The sequence below is a fragment of the Giraffa tippelskirchi genome, chromosome 14 (genome assembly GCF_054371585.1).
Source record: "Giraffa tippelskirchi isolate mGirTip1 chromosome 14, T2T-mGirTip1v1.2.pri, whole genome shotgun sequence".
NCBI classification, from domain to species: Eukaryota; Metazoa; Chordata; class Mammalia; order Artiodactyla; family Giraffidae; genus Giraffa; species Giraffa tippelskirchi.
The window spans coordinates 71,375,516-71,396,790 of NC_137288.1; the positions used below are offsets into that span (position 1 = coordinate 71,375,516).

The 21,275-nt window shown below is 39.9% G+C and overlaps 1 protein-coding gene across 9 annotated transcripts in view; it reads right to left on the reverse strand.

Moving 5' to 3' along the window:
- Positions 1-21,275, reverse strand: part of PIGN (phosphatidylinositol glycan anchor biosynthesis class N) — a 92,936-nt gene that overhangs the window by 17,042 nt on the left and 54,619 nt on the right. For 6 of the 9 annotated variants that reach the window (XM_081562266.1, XM_081562268.1, XM_081562263.1 and 3 more), the window contains 7 exons: positions 16,316-16,418; positions 14,505-14,591; positions 11,798-11,853; positions 11,162-11,237; positions 9,341-9,414; positions 4,423-4,465; positions 2,137-2,189 (listed from right to left, as the gene is read on the reverse strand). In XM_081562266.1, the coding sequence (XP_081418392.1) occupies positions 2,137-2,189; positions 4,423-4,465; positions 9,341-9,414; positions 11,162-11,237; positions 11,798-11,853; positions 14,505-14,591; positions 16,316-16,418 (492 nt within the window). Of the gene's footprint in view, positions 1-2,136; positions 2,190-4,422; positions 4,466-9,340; positions 9,415-11,161; positions 11,238-11,797; positions 11,854-14,504; positions 14,592-16,315; positions 16,476-21,275 lie in introns of all 9 variants that reach the window. The other 3 variants (XM_081562261.1, XM_081562260.1, XM_081562262.1) reach the window with 1 other exon arrangement.

Here is a 21,275-nt window from a genome sequence, read left to right on the forward strand (position 1 = left end):
ACTTTCATGCATTGGAGAAGGAAATGGCAACCCACTCCACTGTTCTTGCCTGGAGAATCCCAGGGAAGGGGGAGCCTGGTAGGCTTCCGTCTATGGGGTCGCACAGAGTCGGACACGACTGAAGCGACTTAGCAGCAGCAGCATCCTCGCCTGGTTCCCTCCAACCTTAAGCTCCCCAAGAGCTCCAGAATGTGCTTCTCATCCCCAGCAATTCACCTGGTGCCTGGCTGGTGATCAATAAATATGTGCGCGATTGAAGTGAGACCATGGATATTTAAAAATGTTTTGTGTTTTGTGCTTGTTATTACTGATAATAACAGTGAAATTTGTACTTTGGAGAAGAAAACCTGCCAAGTAAAGATAAACCTCAAGCTAATCAGAGTAAACCAGATCTTTAATTTGTGTAACATAAATTCATGATGCTGTGAAGAAATTAACGATGCCCATCTTCACATGAGAAGTACATCCTCTTCATTCACTGGCCTTCCTAAGAGCCAAAACCAATATATACTCCTCCCATCAAAAAACAAGGCGGTGGCTGCCAGGGCTGGTGGAGATGGATAAATGAGGTTTTTGCAAGATGAAACAGTTACGGAGGTGGATGTTAATGATAGTTGTATAACAGCGTGAATGTACTTAATGCTACTGGAGTCTACACTTAAAAAGGGTTAAGATGGCAAACTTTATACTATGCATGTGTGTGTTGCCACTCAGGCGTGTCCAACTCTTTGCGACCCCATAGGCTGTAGCCCACCAGGCTCCTCCATCCATTGGGATTTCTCAGCAAGAATACTGGAGAGGGCTGCCATTTCCTTCTCCAATATTATGTGTATCTGGCTACAATTAAAAATAATATATAAAGTTGCACACGTAAAAACGCTACCTTTTGTTAGGATATTTTCCAAACAAAACTCTGATGTGTATCTAAACTTAAATTATGAAGAGAGTAAGGAGAGGTGTGTCAAACACAAGAAAGCCTCGGAAAGATAAAGCAGCAGAAGTGCAGAGCGACGTCAATAAGAGTAGTTTCCGTTTACCGGAGCACACCTGAGGCCGGGCACTGCGCTGAGCGCCTTACACGGGTCACCCCATTCACAGCGGCCACGAGAGACGGGGAGGGCGGACGTGTCAACCGCTGAAGAGTGGGGGAAGCGGATCAGCCCCAGGAGGTCTGCTTTAAAGCCCCTGCTGCGACCCACTGCCTGCCTGGCCAGTCTGGGGTCAGAGGGTGGTGAGAAGGACACATTCAGACGTCCCTAAGCTTCAGGCTTAAGAGACTGATGAGACGAAATGAACGCCCCGCGGTGCACCCTCTTGGTGCCGAGTGCGCCGGGAGGCAGACGGTCTGTAAACACCAGGGCGGACAAGCCTGAGCTGCCTCAGGGCGAGGAGCAGAGGGGAGGGCGAGTGAGCCAGGGTCTCGTCCAAGCCTACACAATTCCTGGCTGAATAAACACTGACTAAAGAAATAAAATTCGCCTATAGAAATTCTATCTCTGACTGCATTTGAAAACAGGCCGGCAAAAGAATCAACCTCACTTTCTTCCCCTCAAGAAAAGAAATTTAACAGACTGTGGCCATCCCTGATGTTCAAATCACAATGAGGAGGAAACTGACTTTTTGTTCAGATTATACTTGAAGTAATGATGTTACAGGGATCACGTGTTAAAATGTTCCCACACTAAAGATTCCAGGAGGCTTATGATGACCACATGGAATGTAAACTGCAACAGAAAATTCACACTGCAACCTGAAGAGCTTCACTGCTGTCAAGACAGACTGAGAGATTAGGAGAACGCAGACACTGGAGTGAGCCACCCTGAAAGCCCAGATTCAAGCAGCTTTCCTCGTACCTGCCTGCTGCCCTGCATTCCTCTCAGACCCCATCTGCCTTCATGGCATCCCAGGAAAACAACTGGTAACGTGCTGACGCAAGAACTGGAGGGACGGGTCTCACCTCCACAGGCCAAAAGTCACTGCTGCTTGCGATGCTTGCTTGCTTCAAGAATCAAACTGAAATCTTCTATACTGAGATACAAGTTACTTCTTTTTTTAACTTCAGTCTTAAGAATTCTATACCATAGAATAGATATTCTATAGATATTCTATACTATACATAGTGAATATATACTATACCTTGTTCCAATATCAAGCCAGCTGCCATAATCTTTGATCAAGAAGAAAAAATGCTGCAAAATCAAACAAGATATGGCCCCATTAAAAACAAAGGCTATACAGTCAGTCTGAAAACAATGTTGTTTTAGGATGGTGTCTTTCAGATTTCCCTCAGAACCACTATCTGATTGGAATCAATAAGAATATGCCTTTTATTGAAATTATTGCTTGGACTAAAATGAGCAATAGCCTAAAAGCCAGAAACAGCATCTCCATTTAATCACATAAACACAAAAGGGGCATCTGTGAATAACTAAAAAGAAAACCCAGCCAACGTTAATAAAATAACTAAATGATTCCAAGGATCGCAGTGAACAGAAGCCATATTGTCTAATCATCAATGGACGTTTCCCAACACACGTTTATGCTGAAGATAAACTCTTTCAGGAGCTTGATAACCTAGTGACTGATTCAGTCAAATGGTCAGAGGTGTGTGCTGGGGCTGTGTGTGTGAGATGAGTGTTGTCACTGGAAGTACAGGCGAGGACAGGCGCTCAGAGGGAGGGGCACACCCCAACTAGGCTGTGAGGGAAGGCGGTCCCGAAGGAACTCTGAACACCTAGGCGACAAGGAAGAGGTGACGGCGAGGCTGGGAGGTCAGGGGAGCAGCGTGTTCTGACAGAAGGGGTAACCTGTATGACCATCAGGAGTCCACGGCCAGGCCAAGTCCAGCAAACAAGGGCAGGGCTGAGGCGCAGCGCTGGACATGAGCAGCCGTTCGCTCACAAGCGGCTCTCTGAGCTAAACTCAGCGGTCTGATTCTTCATATAAAATTAATCAGAGAATTTAAATTCCCTTCGTTAACATGTCTTTGCCTTTCTGCCCCTCTGTGAGCAAACCTGAAAGCCCGTTTGTCCTGCCGTTATGTGTGGTCCACGTCAGGAACATATCCAGTTCAATACAACATAAAAATGCTCTCCTCTGAACCACATGACTAGGACTCTGATTTGGGAAGCTGTCCTAACAGCCTCATCACCTCCAGCATAAGAAGGTGACTAGTGAAGAGGGACCCTTCTCTAAAGAGAGGGCTGGCCTTGGCTGTCAGCTACTATGGGGTGTTATCAGGTCCTACCTGACAGGAGCATTTTGCCTCGGGGACCTCAGCCACTGGACGGTCTAATCCTGTGATTTATGTTCAGGGCTTTGGGTTGTATGTTATCAGTTCCAGTTCCAAAAGGGCTGGAAATTACAGACAGCCATGGGAATGTGACTGGGCCCCAATAAAAAGTCTGGACATCGCGGTTCTGCTGAGCGCTGTCGCACGTCAATGCAGCGGAGCCCAGCTGTCCCCGCTCCATGGGGCGGGCGGCCAGCGCTCCACCACGGGACCCTCTGGACTCTGTCCTCAGCACACCTTCCCTCGGGTGATCTGAATCTGCTCCTTCTGCTGTAACGGGCTTCCCTGTTGGCTCAGATGGTAAAGAATCTGCCTGCAGTGCGGAAGACCCAGGTTCAATCCTCGGGTCAGGAAGATCCCCTGGAGAAGGGAATGGCTACCCATTCCAGTATTCTGGCCTAAAAAATTCCCATGGACAGAGGAGCTTGGTGGGCTACAGTCCATGGGGTTGCGAAGAGTCAGACATGACTGAGCGACTATCACTTTTCCCTGTAACAAGTCACACGTGTGAATGTTAACAGTCTTCAGTGAATGCTCTGAGTCCACTCAGTGTATGATCAAACCTGAGGATAGTGAGGGGAGCCTCCTGAACCTGTAGGTGTAAAACAGGGTCTATCTGTTCATACACTACATATAAGAGGCCCAGCTACCCGTCCCTCTCTAGAACTCCTTAGTAGAGCTGTGGTCTTGATAACATCATCCTATTTTCTCTTTCCTATTTCCTTTCCTTCTCCCCACTCTTTTTTCCTTTCATTTTCAATCTGACTAAAAGGTTAAAAATCAACATTTCAAGTAGGAAAATGATATATTACCTGAATCTAAAGTTAGCTCTTTATGTTATCTTCCTATGGAAGTTTCATTTCAATACAATGCACCATAGAAGACTATGTATAAAATGACAGATTATAATAAATCAAGTTAGACGATTTCTGACACCCTAAGAAGAGCACTCTTACTGCATTGAAAGTCAAAAAAAAAGAAAGTAATTTATGTGTAACTTATGTCAGCACTTATAACTCAGTATCTAAAGAGTTCATATACAGAAATGCATTCATATTTCACTTGATTAAATTAACTTGTTGTTTAGCTTCTCAATCTTAATTTATATTGAATATCCAGTAATGTCTTACCAAAGCCATGATGTCTGATATGCTGACAACCATGAGGAAAAGACTGGAAAAAAATAAAAAACACGTGTAACACAGCAGGCATATTTTAAGAGCATATTAAAATCAAAATTAGAATAATCAAATGACCTAACATTCTGGTATTAGTATTTCTGCTTCTGAAAATACATTTGACAAAAGCTCTTTTCACATTATCGTCGACTCCTGTCCCACAGTGGTGGGCTGGACTTCAAAAATGTTACTTAACATTTTGAATATTTATTTCAAGTATATGAAAGGGACATGAATTATGATTTTTTAATTAAACTTTTTATTTTAGATAATTACAGATTCACATGTAATTGCAGAAATGACTTAGAGGGATGCCATGTACCCTCTGCCCAGTTTCCCCTACTGGCGAGTCTTACAAAGCTACAGAGCAATATCACAACCAGGATACTGCCACCGATGCTGGCAACACACAAAGTGTTTCCATCGTTACAAGGATCCCTTATGATCCTTGTGTTACAGATTTTACTCTGGGTGGTTTTAGCTTTTTACACTGTTATTTGGTGTTCTTTCTACCAAGTTTAATTTCTCCTGGGTCACATTTTTTTAGTGCTCTAGGGAATCGAAGGTGTAACACTGTAAGTCAGCCTTGTGTCTAAAAGAAACGTCACAATGTGCAGTAGTAGCCATTTCCAATTTTACCTTATGCTAGTAACTTCTATCACTAATTTAGCACATAAGTTTTCAGTTTCTATGGCATGCCAGTCACTGTGCTTATTGCTGGTAATACATCTGGTGACCAGAGCTTACCATCTAACTCAGGGAGATGAATATTAAATAGAATGTTTGCAATAACAAGAAAAGGTCAGGTGGTGTTAAATGTTAGGGAGAAAAGTGGATTGACTGGGCGAATATCTATGAGGAGGAGACATTTAAGCTGAGACCTGTACGTGCAGAGCGGACCATGAAACTGAATGAGCAGGAGCACTGCAGGCTGACTGAGCGTGGATCGTACAAAGGGCACGAGGCGAAAGCGTGCGTGGTGCCCCTGAGAACAGCAAGCGGGCCAGCCGGAGGCAGAGTGCGAGCAAAGAGCTGCAGGAAACAAGGACGAGAGACGCGGGCCAGGCCACAGGGCCGTTTGGGCCACAGTCAGGGCTGCAGAACTGGTCCCCGCTGGGACAAGAAGCCACTGGAAGGTTCCAAAGGCTGCATGGTCTGTGGCATAGATAACAATTCTCGGAGGACAGGAGTACAAGCAGGGAGCTCAGCTAAGGGACCACTGAAGATGAGTAATAGTGGGCTGTGGCGGTGATTGAAAATGTGGTAGAAGGAAGATGACACTGGTGACATTCAGCAAGTGGAAACAGCAACGAGGGATGGGCGGACCTGAGCTTCTGCAGCGGGTTAGATAAAAAAACAGGAGGAGCAGCTAGAGGACAACGGTAGGAAAGGGACTTGCTGAGTTCAGTGTACACAAATCAAGTTTGAGTATAATATTATGGGGGAATGTCAGTGACTTATAAAAGTTTAAAGGTCAAAAGAGAAGACATTTATAAAGTCACACTTTGCCTTCTTTGCCTCACTTCTCTCCCTTTGTATTTAGTTTCTCGCTGTACTAAATAGATTTAAGCGACTAGATCTGATAGACAGAGATGCCTGATGAACTATGGATGGAGGTTCCTGACATTGTACAGGAAACAGGGATCAAGACCATCCCCAAGAAAAAGAAATGCAAAAAAGCAAAATGGCTATCTGAGGAGGTCTTACAAATAGCTGTGAAAAGAAGAGAAGCGAAAAACAAAGGAGAAAAGGAAAGATATTCCCATCTGAATGCAGAGTTCCAAAGAATAGCAAGGAGAGATAAGAAAGCTTTCTTCAGGGATCAGTGCAAAGATATAGAGGAAAACAACAGAATGGGAAAGACTAGAGATCTCTTAAAGAAAATTAGAGATACCAAGGGAACATTTCATGCAAAGATGGGCTTAATAAAGGACAGAAATGGTATGGACCTAACAGAAGCAGAAGATATTAAGAAGAGGTGGCAAGAATACACAGAAGAACTGTACAAAAAAGATCTTCACGACCCAGATAATCACAATGGTGTGATTACTCACCTAGAGCCAGACATCCTGGAATGTGAAGTCAAGTGACCCTTAGAAAGCATCACTACGAACAAAGCTAGTGGAGGTGATGGAATTCCAGTTGAGCTATTTCAAATCCTAAAAGATGATGCTGTGAAAGTGCTGCACTCAATATGCCAGCAAATTTGGAAAACTCAGCAGTGGCCACAGGACTGGAAAAGGACAGTTTTCATTCCAATCCCAAAGAAAGGCAATGCCAAAGAATGCTCAAACTACCACACAATTGCACTCATCTCCCACGCTAGTAAAGTAATGTTCAAAATTCTCCAAGCCAGGCTTCAGCAATATGTGAACCGTGAACCTTCAGATGTTCAAGTTGGTTTTAGAAAAGGCAGAGGAACCAGAGCAAAATTGCCAACATCCGATGGATCATCGAAAAAGCAAGCGAGTTCCAGGAAAACATCTATTTCTGCTTTATTGACTATGCCAAAGCCTTTGACTGTGTGGATCACAACAAACTGTGGAAAATTCTGAAAGAGATGGGAATACCAGACCACCTGATCTGCCTCCTGAGAAATCTGTATGCAGGTCAGGAAGCAATAGTTAGAACTGGACATGGAACAACAGACTGGTTCCAAATAGGAAAAGGAGTCAAAGCTGTATATTGTCACCCTGCTTGTTTAACTTATATGCAGAGTACATCATGAGAAACGCTGGGCTGGAAGAAACACAAGCTGGAATCAAGATTGCCGGGAGCAATATCAATAACCTCAGATATGCAGATGACACCACCCTTATGGCAGAAAGTGAAGAACTAAAGAGCCTCTTGATGAAAGTGAAAGAGGAGAGTGAAAAAGTTGGCTTAAAGCTCAACATTCAGAAAACTAAGATCATGGCATCCAGTCCCATCACTTCATGGGAAATTGATGGGGAAATAGTGGAAACAGTATCAGACTTTATTTTTTTGGGCTCCAAAATCACTGCAGATGGTGATTGCAGCCATGAAATTAAAAGACGCTTACTCCTTGGAAGGAAACTTATGACCAACCTAGACAGCATATTAAAAAGCAGAGACATTACTTTGCCAACAAAGGTCCATCTAGTCAAGGCTATGGTCTTTCCAGTGGTCATGTATGGATGTGAGAGTGGGACTGTGAAGAAAGCTGAGTGCCGAAGAATTGATGCTTTTGAACTGTGGTGTTGGAGAAGACTCTTGAGAGTCCCTTGGACTGCAAGGAGATCCAACCAGTCCATCCTAAAGGAGATCAGTCCTGGGTGTTCATTGGAAGCACTCATGCTGAAGCCCAATACTTTGTCCACCTCATGCGAAGAGCTGACTCATTTGAAAAGACCCTGATGCTGGGAAAGATTGAGGGCAGGAGGAGAAGGGGACGACAGAGGGTGAGATGGTTAGATGGCATCACCGACTCAATGGATATGAGCTTGAGTAAGCTCTGGAAGTTGGTGATGGACAGGGAGGCCTGGCATGCTGCGGTTCATGGGGTCACAGGGTCGGACACAATTGAGTGACTGAACTGAACTGAGTCTCAAGTTAAAATTACTACACACACACACACACACACACACACACACACACACTTTGATGAGTCGTCTACTTCTTGTCCCACAAGCACTTCTTGAAATAAAGTGAAAGTGAAGTCGTTCAGTCATGTCTTACTCTTTGCGACCCCATGGACTGCAGCCTACCAGGTTCCTCCGTCCATGGGATTTTCCAGGCAAGAGGACTGGAGTGGATTGCCATTTCCTTCTCCACAAGCTCTTCTTATTTCAACTTTAATTAAAAGTCCTTCTAAAAAATTGCGTTCACTAACAGAGATGCAGGAAAGCACATGTCTGTCACTTTACTTGTTTTTTTTTTAATTGCATATAAGTCACTATTTTCTATGTTGTATTGACAAGGTATAAGTGCTTTTAATGTTAAATTCAAGTAAAAATCCTGCAATAATATACTAAATTAGACTAGAAATAAGATTTCTACTATTTTTAAACAGTGGAAGAAAACCTTTTTTAAAAAAATTATTATGGCATACACACAGTAATATGCTACACTCAATTCTAGCTTAAATTCATCAAGAAGAACATGGAAATTTATGCTTACATTCATTATTTCTTTCAGTACTGAATATTCCAGTTTGATTAAAGAATAATAAAACTGCTAGGAAACTACGTATTTATCTTAAGTGTCTTTCAGAAAGGCTGATCAGTCCTGTGCAGATTAAACAATTTCATTGCTTCAAAAGAGGAAACAGTTGGGTTGACAGCTTCTCTTCCAGAGTCTTTGATTACTTAACATTGACTGGACCACAAATTCCTAGAAACTCAGAAACAATACTTCCTATTCCATTTGTCAAAAGTGTAGAAATCAAGACTGAGAAACCACTAAATTAGGGACATCTAGAAGCTAATTTCAACCCATATAAAATGACATAATGTTATAACACATTTATCTAATATACATTTATGAAATAATCCAAAAGAAAACAGAATGATATCACCTGGAGTTGTAGGCATAGCAATGAACAAGTTATTAACTACAAGAATTTGACATTTATATTTTATAGTTTTCTGGGGGGGGTTCCTCTCTAGCTGGGACAGCATTCTAATAATATTTTATAGTTGAAAAGCATATTTTCATGTTATGGGCTCTGATCAACTATTTCCTCTAATGACTATGGAATTCTGGCTAAAAGGGCGGAACATTTTTTCCCTCATTTTTATAATAATCTATGTTACAGTATCTTAATAGCAATCACAGAAAATAACATCAAATGTTTACTTTCATTTCCTAGAAATGAACAAATACAATGCTTCTTAAGCATTCATCATACCTTTTTGAAGATAACTGAGTAGTTAGCTGAACAGCTTCAAAAGCACACATCACAAGAACAAAGGGGATTAAAATCTGTTTGAAAGAAAAACAAATGATGCCATGCGTGCCCGTAGCATTTGAAGAAATATTTCAATTTCTCAAAATTTATCTATATTAGTGGAAAGCAAATGCTGAAATAAAATCATGATACCAATGACATATAGAATAGTGATGAAATGGATTTAGAAATCCACATCAACAGCATAGGTAGTAAAAAGATACTAACAAATATTTCAAATAAAGCCTACTCCAAATTTTTGTTCTACTGAACTCATTATAATAATGAATGACCATGTTCAAATCATCCCAAGAGGGTGTGAAAGGCACACAAGGCCCAAATCAAATAAATTATGAAGCCTGAAGATCTAATCCACAGATCCTTGAACTCATCTGGTTATTTGTCACTACGACTCTATTAACATGATTTAGCTGCTTAACCGCTGCTTTCTGTTGTTTTATTTCAATACTAATTTATTCCTGATTATAAAATTCATACTCTGTAAAAAAAAAAATGGAGAAAGGTATAATAAAATTCATATTGGTTGAAAAAAATCTATAAGCCAGAAATAACAACACTAATATTTTGAGATACTGTTTTCCAATGACCAGTTAAAAATATACACACACGATGCTTAAACAAAGAGGGGAGGGAGAAGGTATGGAAAAGAGATGATGTTCAAAACTGCGTAGGATTCCTGTTCAAGTGAAGGTGACACGAGTGAATAGAGCTCCAAGAGGACTTTCACTTCAGCCACATCAGTCAATGGAAGTGGCCAAATACATTTCGTCAGTAAAGCTACTGAATTAAGCTGGAGATTACAGATCAAGCATTTAATATAAACTTTAGTTTTTCTTCCTTTTTTTTCTTGTTTTTAATTAAAGGCTCATGATCTTTAATAGACTGAGAAAAGAACAACTGCCATCAAGGAAAACATACATCAAGACTAAAGAAACTATTAATACACATTTCAAAATAACAGAGAATGGGACATGAGAAAATGAACATCTTTTTAACATTTCTTAAAATCACCTTTGCATTTGTGCAGTAACAAAACAGGATATTAATCCTATAAAGACACACATACTTTCAGCAATTATTACTTATGTGATCTGAATAGGAAGTAATCAGATTTTAAGCAGATATTAGTTCTTGCATTTAAACAAATACATACTAAGTACATAGACTGTGCCAGGCACTATGGTAGAGGGAATAAGACAAGCTTAATGATCCTAGAGAGAAAGGGAAAGAATGTGAATTACATTCCACTGGAGAGTCTGAACCCCTGGAAAGCTGGTAATTTGTCATTATCTTAGAATCCTCAGGACCCAGCTGGTGCTGATAAGCCTTCAATGGCATATTTATTGAATGAATAAATCAATTCTAGGTCCAAGGATTATAAGAAAAGATGACAACGTGCTGGCAGTCTCAGGGGTGGGGACATGGCTTTGGGGAGCCTTTGATCTTGACGAGCAAGGCAGTTCTGATCCACCCTTCACTTCGCAGGCTTTAATCACCTTTGATAGGACTTCCTGGGACTAACAGAGATTCTCTACTTTTTTGAAGCTAAATGGGCTTAAGACTAAAGCAAGATTAACTCTATTTTGGAGCAAAGGCTAAAGTGTCCCCCCTCCCATTCAGCAGTGTCTGAGAAGGCATCTACTTTCCAGCTACTTAACTTTGCCACTTCATAATCTTAATGTCACATGTCACATGATCTTCATGGGACAATGAGTTCATAATCTTAATTAATCAGTATCTTAAGAAAAGAAGAAAACCAACCTTCCACATTATCAGGGCTCCCATCTTGAAAGGACTAAACACGGTCAGAAAGCAGTAGACGGAGGAAGGGTCAAAGCTAAGGAATCAACAAGAGAAAAGGGATTTTAGAATTCACATTATTGCAACTTGAATGTTCTTCTGAAAAGGATGTTTAAGCTAATTTTCTGAAAGCTACTCTTCCTATAACACAAGTATACAGTGTATCAAGAATTATTATGGGGGATTTTCTGGTGGCTCAATAGTGAAGAGTCCACCTGCCAACGCAGGAGACACAGGTTTGTTCCCCGATCCAGGAAGACCCCACAGGCTGTGGAGCAACTGTGTGTGTGCGGTGGAGCCTGGGAGCACTGCGCCCACGAGCCACACCTGCCCGAGAGGAGCCTGCACTCTTCGCAACCCGAGAAAGCCGGCATGCAGCAACCGAGACCCGGCGCGGCCCAGAACAAAGAGACTAAACGTTTTCTTAAGAGTCATTACAGAGTCAGTAAGATGGATGGGGCAGACTTGTATGTGCCAATATGTACCAATTTCCAAAATACACCCTTCAGCATAAAAAGCAAGAACAAAATCCCTAATTTGCATATTTTCTGGTTTTATATATATGCATATATATATAGAGTTTTTATTTAAAATTACCTGTTAACAGAAGCTATATTTCCAGTTCCAAAAAAGGCTGTCACTAAGAAGAAAACCTAAATAGAGTTAAAGGAAATGCCAAAACAAGTCAGAATCCATAAACATTCCTTTTCGTTTAGAGAAGATGTATCTATTCTACCATGAGGGTAATTTGCTTTCTCTAGTTGTACATTTGGTGGTAAATTGTTGAAAATGAGTGTTCCCCCATATTTCCTTGTGAATGCATTTGGAAAGAACCAGGCTGAACAAGAACCATACTAAGAACAGCAAGGCCTGGGAGTCGCGCTCACTTGTCGCTGGTCACCTTGGGAAGGTTACTATTTTCCTCCCCTCTCATATAAGCATTGGATTATTGTTATCTGTAGCTGGTAACTAAAGATTAAAAAAAGAAGTGATAGACATTTTCAGCTGAAACACAGTTTCAGTTCATATACGCTCCCTGGGTCCACTATGCATGAAATGTGCCAGGTTCTTTGGGAGGCTCAGGAAGAAATAAGATGCCATATTTTAAAAGAATTCAATTAGAGGATGAGAAAGTGTTAAATATTTCTGACATTTCTTCAACTTATATTTGTAATAGTGCAGTAATAAAAAGTAGATATTAGTTTTATTGGTGTCTAAGAACTTACTGCTAGTAAAGCATTTAAAACAGTGTTTGGTCCCCTGAAAGTGCTCGATAAATGTTAGTTACTTTATTATTATAGACACATACACAAAAGTGGAATAGAAACAGTGAAGAGGAAGAATGAATCACGACAAATTTCACTGAAGAACTGGTATTTGAGTTGGTGACTTAAGCCTTAAATATATTCATGGTTCTATGCATTCAACCAATTAACTAACCAACCAATATTTATCCCTTAGGATGTCAGAGGCAGAGCTAGGCACTAAGAATATAATTATAAATAAAACAGTATAAAGTGCTCATATGGTAACTAAAATTTTGATGATAGGTAGAAGTAGATAAGATTCATTAAAGGTAAACAACGGGAAAATAAGGGTATTGCTGAAGGGTACAGAAAGATGAAGCAAGAAATACAGATTGGTGGCATATTAATAAAAAGCCTTGAACTTTATTGTGGAGATGTTGAAGAGCTAGAAAGCATTTTGAGTGAGTAATACAAACAAGAAATACCAACAACAGTGAGATATTTGATCAGGGAGACTAATAATTAGAGGCAGGAAATTCAATTCTGAAGCTCTTTTAATAGTCCATATGTTGGGGACAAGGAAAGTCTGAACTAGTGTGGTCAGAGTGGAAATGGAGGAGAGAAACCATGGGACCTTGGTCAGGGGCTAGTTAAATATGACAAGTTTGACGGCCTGGGAGGCTGGGAGTACAGCAACGACATTAAATGAGATGAGGTCAGGCAGAGACGGACTTTGGAGAGGGGTGGGCAGTCGTCAGCCAGTGTGGACGTGTATTTGGTGACGCCCAGCAGGATGTGGTGGTGCTGGTGGTACAGAACCCGCCTGCCAATGCAGGAGACATAAGAGACGTGGGTCCGATTCCTGGCTCAGTAAGACAGCATGGCAACCCACTCCAGTATTCTTGCCTGGAGAATCCCATGGACAGAGGAGCCTGGTGGGCTACAGCCCGTGTGGTCGCAAAGAGTCAGACAGGACTGAAGCGACTTGGCACACACGCAGGCGGCAGGATGGCAGTCACCTGACTCTAGAGGTCAGGGCTGGAGCAGTTGGTCTCAGAAGTGTATGCACAGAGGTGTCAGTCAGAGCTATAAGAGGGTGACACTACCCAGGCACATCGAGAGGAGAAGGTTAATGGCAGCACTCGGAGGAACAGCATGCGCGGTTCAAGAGCAAAGAAGAGCAAGTTTTCGTGAAGGAGAATAGAGGTGGTGTAAAATCGGAGACGAGAGCCTGGATCGTGTTCTGGAGGACAAAGGAAAAGAAAGAAATCCGCTGCGGTGAACACTGTAAGAGTGGTCAAGTGAAACCAAACACGTGAGACTGTGATCGGGAAGGGCCTGCAACCACGAGAGGACCGTGTCAGCACAGCAAAGAGACACTCAACAGCTACAACGTGCCAGGCACCCATCTAGGCTGAGGGGGTCGCAGGTAAAGGGGGAGGAAATGGTAGCAGCAGGGAGCTAGGCTGTAAACACAAGGGACAGATGACGGGTAACTGAGGAGGAGGCAGGGTTCCAGGGAAGAAGCACCCTGTTAGCACAGGCTGAGTGGAAGACAGAAAGCAAAGCTGAGAGTGAAGGCAAGAGGCAGAGGGGGGAAGAAGAGCGTTGATCTTCTGGACCTCTACGGTCCAGACTCCACTGGGGCCATTCAAAGAAGTGCCTCCCAATGGACACCTTCCCAAAGCGAGACTGTATTCGGTTACATCGTCTTTCAAACTTCTCATGCTACCAGCTGTCACACAATAGCGCCTCTAAGGTGAGCCAACAACCTCGTGAGACATGTTATGTGAGCACCGTATAAAGTATACATGAAAAGATACAAACCCAGCACATTTGTTTGCTGTACCATTCTTTATGCTTTTGCACAGTTTCAGAAGTTTTCTGAAGTGCAATCTGCATGAGAACACCATGCTTGGGAGGGTGGTGAAACAGCCTCCAAGGCTAACACCACTACCAAGCGGCCGGCGGAAACCGCACCCCGCTCCCCAGCACTTCTCTCATTCCATTAAACGGAGGCTGCAGCGCCGTAAGACAAAACTCCACAGAAAGGATACCAGGAAAAAGGCCCTGCGGATGTCGTCCAGGTAGAGGTCTCGACACTGGGCTGCGTCAGTGTTACAGGCGAACTGGATAGTGGAGACCTGCGGGACAAGAAGAAAGGGGAACACACAGCCACAGGCTGTTTCCTTCCACCCGCAAGGGCAGGCTTCCCGTCTAAGTTACAGCAGCTGGGGAGATACCTTGTACTGACAAAAAATAAGAAATCTTTTCCTGCAGCTTAATTTCACTTAATAAAATCTGCCAAGGTAAAATACACTGTTAATAATATACGGAACAGAGTTGTAGTATTGCCATATGTGTAACAAAAGTGAGAATTGGGGTTTCCCTCATCCTGTATAAATGCTTTACTTTAAAATCACTATTACAATCCTTCCCTTTTCTAACACCTGATTTCTCACTATTCTCATCTTCTCAAACTCAAGTATGGGAAGATATTAAAAAGCATGATAAACTAAATATTTCTCTGTATAAATAAGTATAATATTTCTGTCCTGGTAAAATAGAAAGTCTCTCAGTTCCAACAAGATGGGTGCACTCTTGCTTAACTCCCCTTCCCCCACAAAACAAAAACTCATGGACAAGTTTAAAGGGAGACTTTCCCTATCTCCCACTTCCCATGTAATTTTCTACTGAGTTTGGAGGATGCTTTAATCTCTTCTCTAGAAAAAGACATATCTTTCAGTTAAAATATAGAATTTAAAAAAATTACACAAGTCTCATTTTTAATTTAATAATATTTAGTTATTAAAATACTGAATATTTAATACTAAATACAGTCTGACCATTTACTTGAATCCAATCAAAATTACTTTTTATGTATTGTTTTAATATTCCAGGGCTGAAAGTTAAAAACCTGTAATTACTCAATAATACTTCAATAAAGTTTCTTCTTTATTGAAATTATTTATTCTAAATCATCAAGTACTCTTTGCGAACTCAACTAGAACCAGTTAAGGATGAATCAATGGATCAACTATGAAGGCATTTTTCCTGCAGCATTCATTTTATCTGACCTCAGTAAAATTGTAAATATTCTATCATCAATTTCTTATAATTATCTTCACTTTTGAAATAAGGGCAAGAGATATCAATCAACTCTCCAGCTCAGCATGATAAAGGTATCCTTAATATTTGGATGGCTTTTAGCCAATTCAAAGGACATTATGTTGAACAAACAGTCTAAGATTTGGACTGAGGCCACATCGCTAAGTTGACAGAATAAGCATTTTGGATTAGAATAACTAGAAAGAGAAAAATAACCCTGGGAACACATATCTCACTTCATGATTAAATTCACAAATTGATGTGTGGCAACATGAATATTCTTCCAACAAAAATAAATTGAAGGAAAGAAAAATTAAATGTGAAAACAAAGGGAAACAAGATAAATAACATTCTTTGCCCTCTATTCTTTCACTTATATTAACGGCTTTTTACATCAGAGAGTCACAATCTTTAAGAAAAGCCCAACCCATATGTTCATAAAGTGATAAAATCATGCTTTTCTAAATGAAAATTTCCTTACAAACTGTTTGACTTAATTATTAACTTAATTATTAATGTGTTAAGTAGTGCAAATTTTTCAGTAGAATTTTTTGTTCTGGCTGTGCTGTGTGGCATGTGGAAATCCTAACCAGGGATCAGCTCCACGCCCCCTGCATTGGAAGCACAAAGTCTTAACCACTGGACAGCCAGGGAAGTCTTAAGTAGAATTTTTGATGAAATAACATTGCAACTTCCTCATGGGGTTAAAACAGAGAACGTTTTAGCATTCTCAAATGCAAGAACGGCTGCAAGAAGCTACCTTCTGTTTACAGGACACAACAGGTTCGTGCAGGGTCTGCTGTTCCATGTGTACCCAGACAAACATCAAACACGACAGCACCAACGGGAACAGGGCTTCATACCTGGGGGTGGGGGGGGGGAGGGAAATCAAACAGATTAACGGGAACAGGGCTTCATACCTGGGGGGGCGGGGCGAAAGGGAAATCAAACAGATACAGATGTGAATCAAACAACTTTATAATACTTCCAAGGTACATTATCACTAATTTCAATTTTTTAAGGTTTTCCAGAGGAAGAAAGTAGGAAAAGAAAGCAACATTTAAATATAAACTCTAACACCATCTTTTTTTGAAATTTATCAAAACTTGAGACCATTACATGTTTAAAATAGTAGAGATATTTAAGTCATTCATAAGGTAAATGACAGAAGTACACACAAAAAAAGAAAACATAAGACAAAGGTAAAAATTATTAATATAAAGAGAACAGCAAGATAAACATTTCAAATTTTTTCAAAAAATGGGTATAATACAGGAATACAAACCTCTCAAAAAGAAAAAAAGAGCCTATAAATATATTAAAATATGTTTGACTTTACTGATAACTGATATAGAAATTAAAAAATAGATTCCACAGCCACTTAAAATATTTACTCATGTTAAAAAAATAATCCAGATAAAAGTATAATAAACTAGTAATTATAAAAGTATAATAAATACTTCCTGTAAGGCAATCTAGTACTATGCATCAAGAGCCTCAAAACTATTCACATAGTATAATCTAATAATGCTACTTCTAGGAATTTACCCTGAGAAAATAATCAGACATATGCACCATGATTCCCACATGAAGACATTTGTTGTAATATGTTTACAGAAAAGAAAAACAAGAAAACAACCTAATACTCACAGGGGAATTTGGTTAAATAACGTACGGTACATCTCGAGGCTGGTGTATAATGTGGAAATTATAATGTGGACAAAGGAGAAATGTTCGTGAGATAACACAGCGTCAGATGCTTTTTCTAATCGTTTTCTGCCCTAGTTTAAGATGTGTTTCATTTCTGCCATCCCCCAAACACTCTCACCTGACGGTAGTTGTCATGCTGCTCTGACCACGCTCACTAACACGCCTTCCCCACTGGCTCCGACCACGTTCACTAACACGCTTTCCCCACTTGCTCTGATCATGTTCACTAACATGGTAGTTATCATGCTGCTCTGATCACACTCACTAACACGCCTTCCCCACTTGCTCTGACCACGCTCACTAACACGCCTTCCCCACTGGCCTGGAGAATCTGTGACTGCGCCAGTCTTCTCAGCACACGGTCCAGCTCAGAGTATCTGTTGATGAGCTACTTCACTGGGTGGAAGTTACAAAACAAAATTAAGCAAACCAAATCAAAACAAAACAACCTGTATTTCTCTCTCAACTTTTTCAACTACCGAACTCTAATCCATATGGTACTATTTCCTAAACAAGAGAAAGCAAGAAAACCAAAATCCTTTAAATTTGACCACCAATCATAAAACAAAACCCTGAAAATTGGGCAGAAGAAAACATTCAGCTTTGAGAAAGCATATATAAATCACTCGGTATATAAGATTTAGAACATCCGAGGATATGAACAGACAATACATATGTGGGAAAATATTATTAGTAAAACAGGTGCAGAAAATATACAAAGCTGTACTGTTTTGGGCCTATTAAAATAGCTTTTGATATTCTTATTTACAAATTAAAATACAAATACTGTGAAGGATATGATGAAGTACGTCCCCTCATAGGTTGTTGGTAATATTATAAACTGGTGCTATTCTTAAGACAAAAGTAAAAAATAAAGTTCATATTCTATGGCCCACTTACTCTACAACTGAGAAGTGAGCAAAGAAAATAATCTATTAATAACTATATAAAAAGCTTATGCAAAACATATAACTCAAATATTATTTATGATACTAAGAATTAGAAATAAAGTGACCAAAAATAGGGGAATAATAAACGCATCAAGGAGTAGCCATATTATATAATAGTAAAAATCTATTAAAATGATTCTTAGGAAGCCTGTGAACTACCTGGGAAAATGCTTCTAAAATTAAGTAGAAAATAAAGATACAAAATAGTACATGGACTATCATTAATACTCTATTAAAAAGATAAGTACAGAGCTAAGATTGGAAGGAAATATGCCAGAACATCAAGAGGAGGCGTAGGGTTAGTATATGATTTTCCTCCTTATCTCTACTTTCCAAAATCTGATTGTATGATGTTTACAGTGATTAAAAAAAAAAATTGAAAAGGAAAGATTTAGAATGCCTGCATCCTAGCCATTTTTTAATATATAGTTCAGTTTTCACCTAAGTCCTGATGGCACCAATTCAATCCCTTTTTCTAGTCATTCTTTATATCATATTACTCACAATTAACTCATGATAATTTAATTGCAGAGTACAACATGAGAAATGCTGGGCTGGATGTAGCACAAGCTGGAATCAAGACTGACAGGAGATATAGCAATAACCTCAGATATGCAGATGACACCACCCTTATGGCAGAAAGTGAAGAAGAACTAAAGAGCCTCTTGATGAAAGTGAAAGAGGAGAGTGAAAAAGTTGGCTTAAAGTGCAACATTCAGAAAACTAAGATCAGGGCATCTGGTCCCATTACTTCAGGGCAAATAGATGGGGAAACAATGGAAATAGTGACAGACTTTATTTTGGGGGGCTCCAATATCTGCAGATGGTGACTGCAGCCATGAAATTAATAGATGCTTGCTCCTTGGAAGAAAAGCTATGACCAACCTAGACAGCATATTAAAAAGCAGAGACATTACTTTGCCAACAAAGGTCCGTCTAGTCAAGGCTGGGAAGATCCCCTGGAGAAGGAAATGGCAACCCACTCCAGTACTCTTGCCTAGAAAATTCCATGGATGTAGGAGCCTGGTGAGCTACAGTTCATGGGGTCACAAAAAGTTGGACACGACTGAGCAACTTCACTCACTCACTCACTCATGGTTTTTCCAGTAGCCATGTATGGATGTGAGAGTTGGACTCTAAAGAAAGCTGAGCACCAAAGAATTTGATGCTTTTGAACTGTGGTGTTGGAGAATACTCTTGAGAGTCGCTTGGACTGCAAGGAAATCCAACCAGTCCATCCTAAAGGAGATCAGTCCTGCATATTCATTGGAAGGACTGATGTTGAAGCTGAAACTCCAATATCTTGGCCACCTGAAAAGACCCTGATGCTGGGAAAGAGTGAGGGCAGGAGGAGCAGCGGATGACAGAGGATGAGCTGGTTGGATGGCATCACCGACTCAATGGACATGAGTTTGGGTAAACTCCGGGAGTTGGTGGACAGGGAGGCCTGGCGCGCTGCAGTGCGTGGGGTCCTCAAAGAGTCAGACACGCCTGAGCGACTGAACTTAGGTGAATTGATGCATCTTATAACTGCCTAACATTGTAAAATAAAGTCCACATTTTATAGAAGTTTACAACTGTTACAGACCTAGGGCATACCAATTATTCTATCTGCATGTCTGTCTAGTGTTCAGGATACTAGAAATGTGAAGAAAAACAACTGTTGACTAATTGAATCAAGGCGTACTTTGAGGATTAAAAAAAAAACATGATTTTAAAAACTATTTGTACTTATATGTGAAATTATTCTTTCCTGATACATAAAAACACAAATTCCATAGTTCAACAAATAGCGCTACAGATTTACTTCTTTTCAAAACTATTGAATACAATTTTTGTAAAATGTAGGTGAATAAATCTGATAAAGACAATCTTCTTATGAGACTTTATTTCTTTAGAAATAATTTCTTCAGACAACGAGTATCTCATATAAAGTCTGTGTATCTGAATTAACAAACTGAAATACCAATAAAATGCCATTATGGGCTCACAGTGTACTTGCTAAGTTAGATTAAGTCAGCATCTGCTTAGTTTAGCCTCTGACAACTGAGCAGGGCTGAAAAGACATTCAGTTTATATCACACTTTGTTAAGCAAAGGGATAACCAAAATTTTGGAAGAACATGTTTAACCAACTTAAGAAAACTATTTTCAAGTATTACAATAGCTTCTATTTGTATAAAAATAATCAAATGCTAATTAAAAATGAATCTTCTTTATTCACTTAATCAAGGATGCATTGCTAGAATTTAGGATTTCTATTACTATACTTTTGTAAAGTAATAAAACTGCATTTCTCTTAAGTATCCTATAATTCTGACTATTCACACTTATTTACATAGAGAACCCTCTAGGTTGTCCAAAATAGTGATGTGGAACAATAACAGGTGGACTATGTTTTGCAAAACTGAATTGCCATTGAAAAATGTACTAACTGAAGTTATTAGACTCCTGTTTCAGCTGTCTCTGTTTTAATGTTTTTTGCAAAGGTAAATATACTTTCTGATGCTGCAAAATATATTTCTTAATACATTCATTAATAAGGTCACACTCATCATTAGTACTCTGATTTCAGATGTGATTTTTCACTTTTTAGATTTTTTTAATTAAACATGCTTATGATAATCTGCTTTGGTATCTTTTGACAATGAAATTGATAATTTAAAATACTATAATACTAAAAAAATTTTTTAATAAAAGATAAAACACTAACACTTTCCCTAATATAAGTCATATGATTAACTCACTCTACACTATGAAACAGTTTTGACTTAAAATTCAACCTTAATTACTCTTCCTTCCTTCTTTTATTCCTAACCCAGGGAACCAAATCTATTTCTAGATTTGTTTGTATTTTTGAATCTATAATACATTTCTTTAAATCTTTAGATTAAAAGATTTAGATTGCTTTAGAATTTAAAGGTCCTGGCACATATTCTGAACACTCTTAACCATCCACCTCCTGAAGATAGCCTCCGGGTGTGATCTTAATGAAACTTGCGTGTTGTCCCAAATGGAAGGTTAGAAATGATTTTATCTTCTACTTTTTAAAATCTAGACT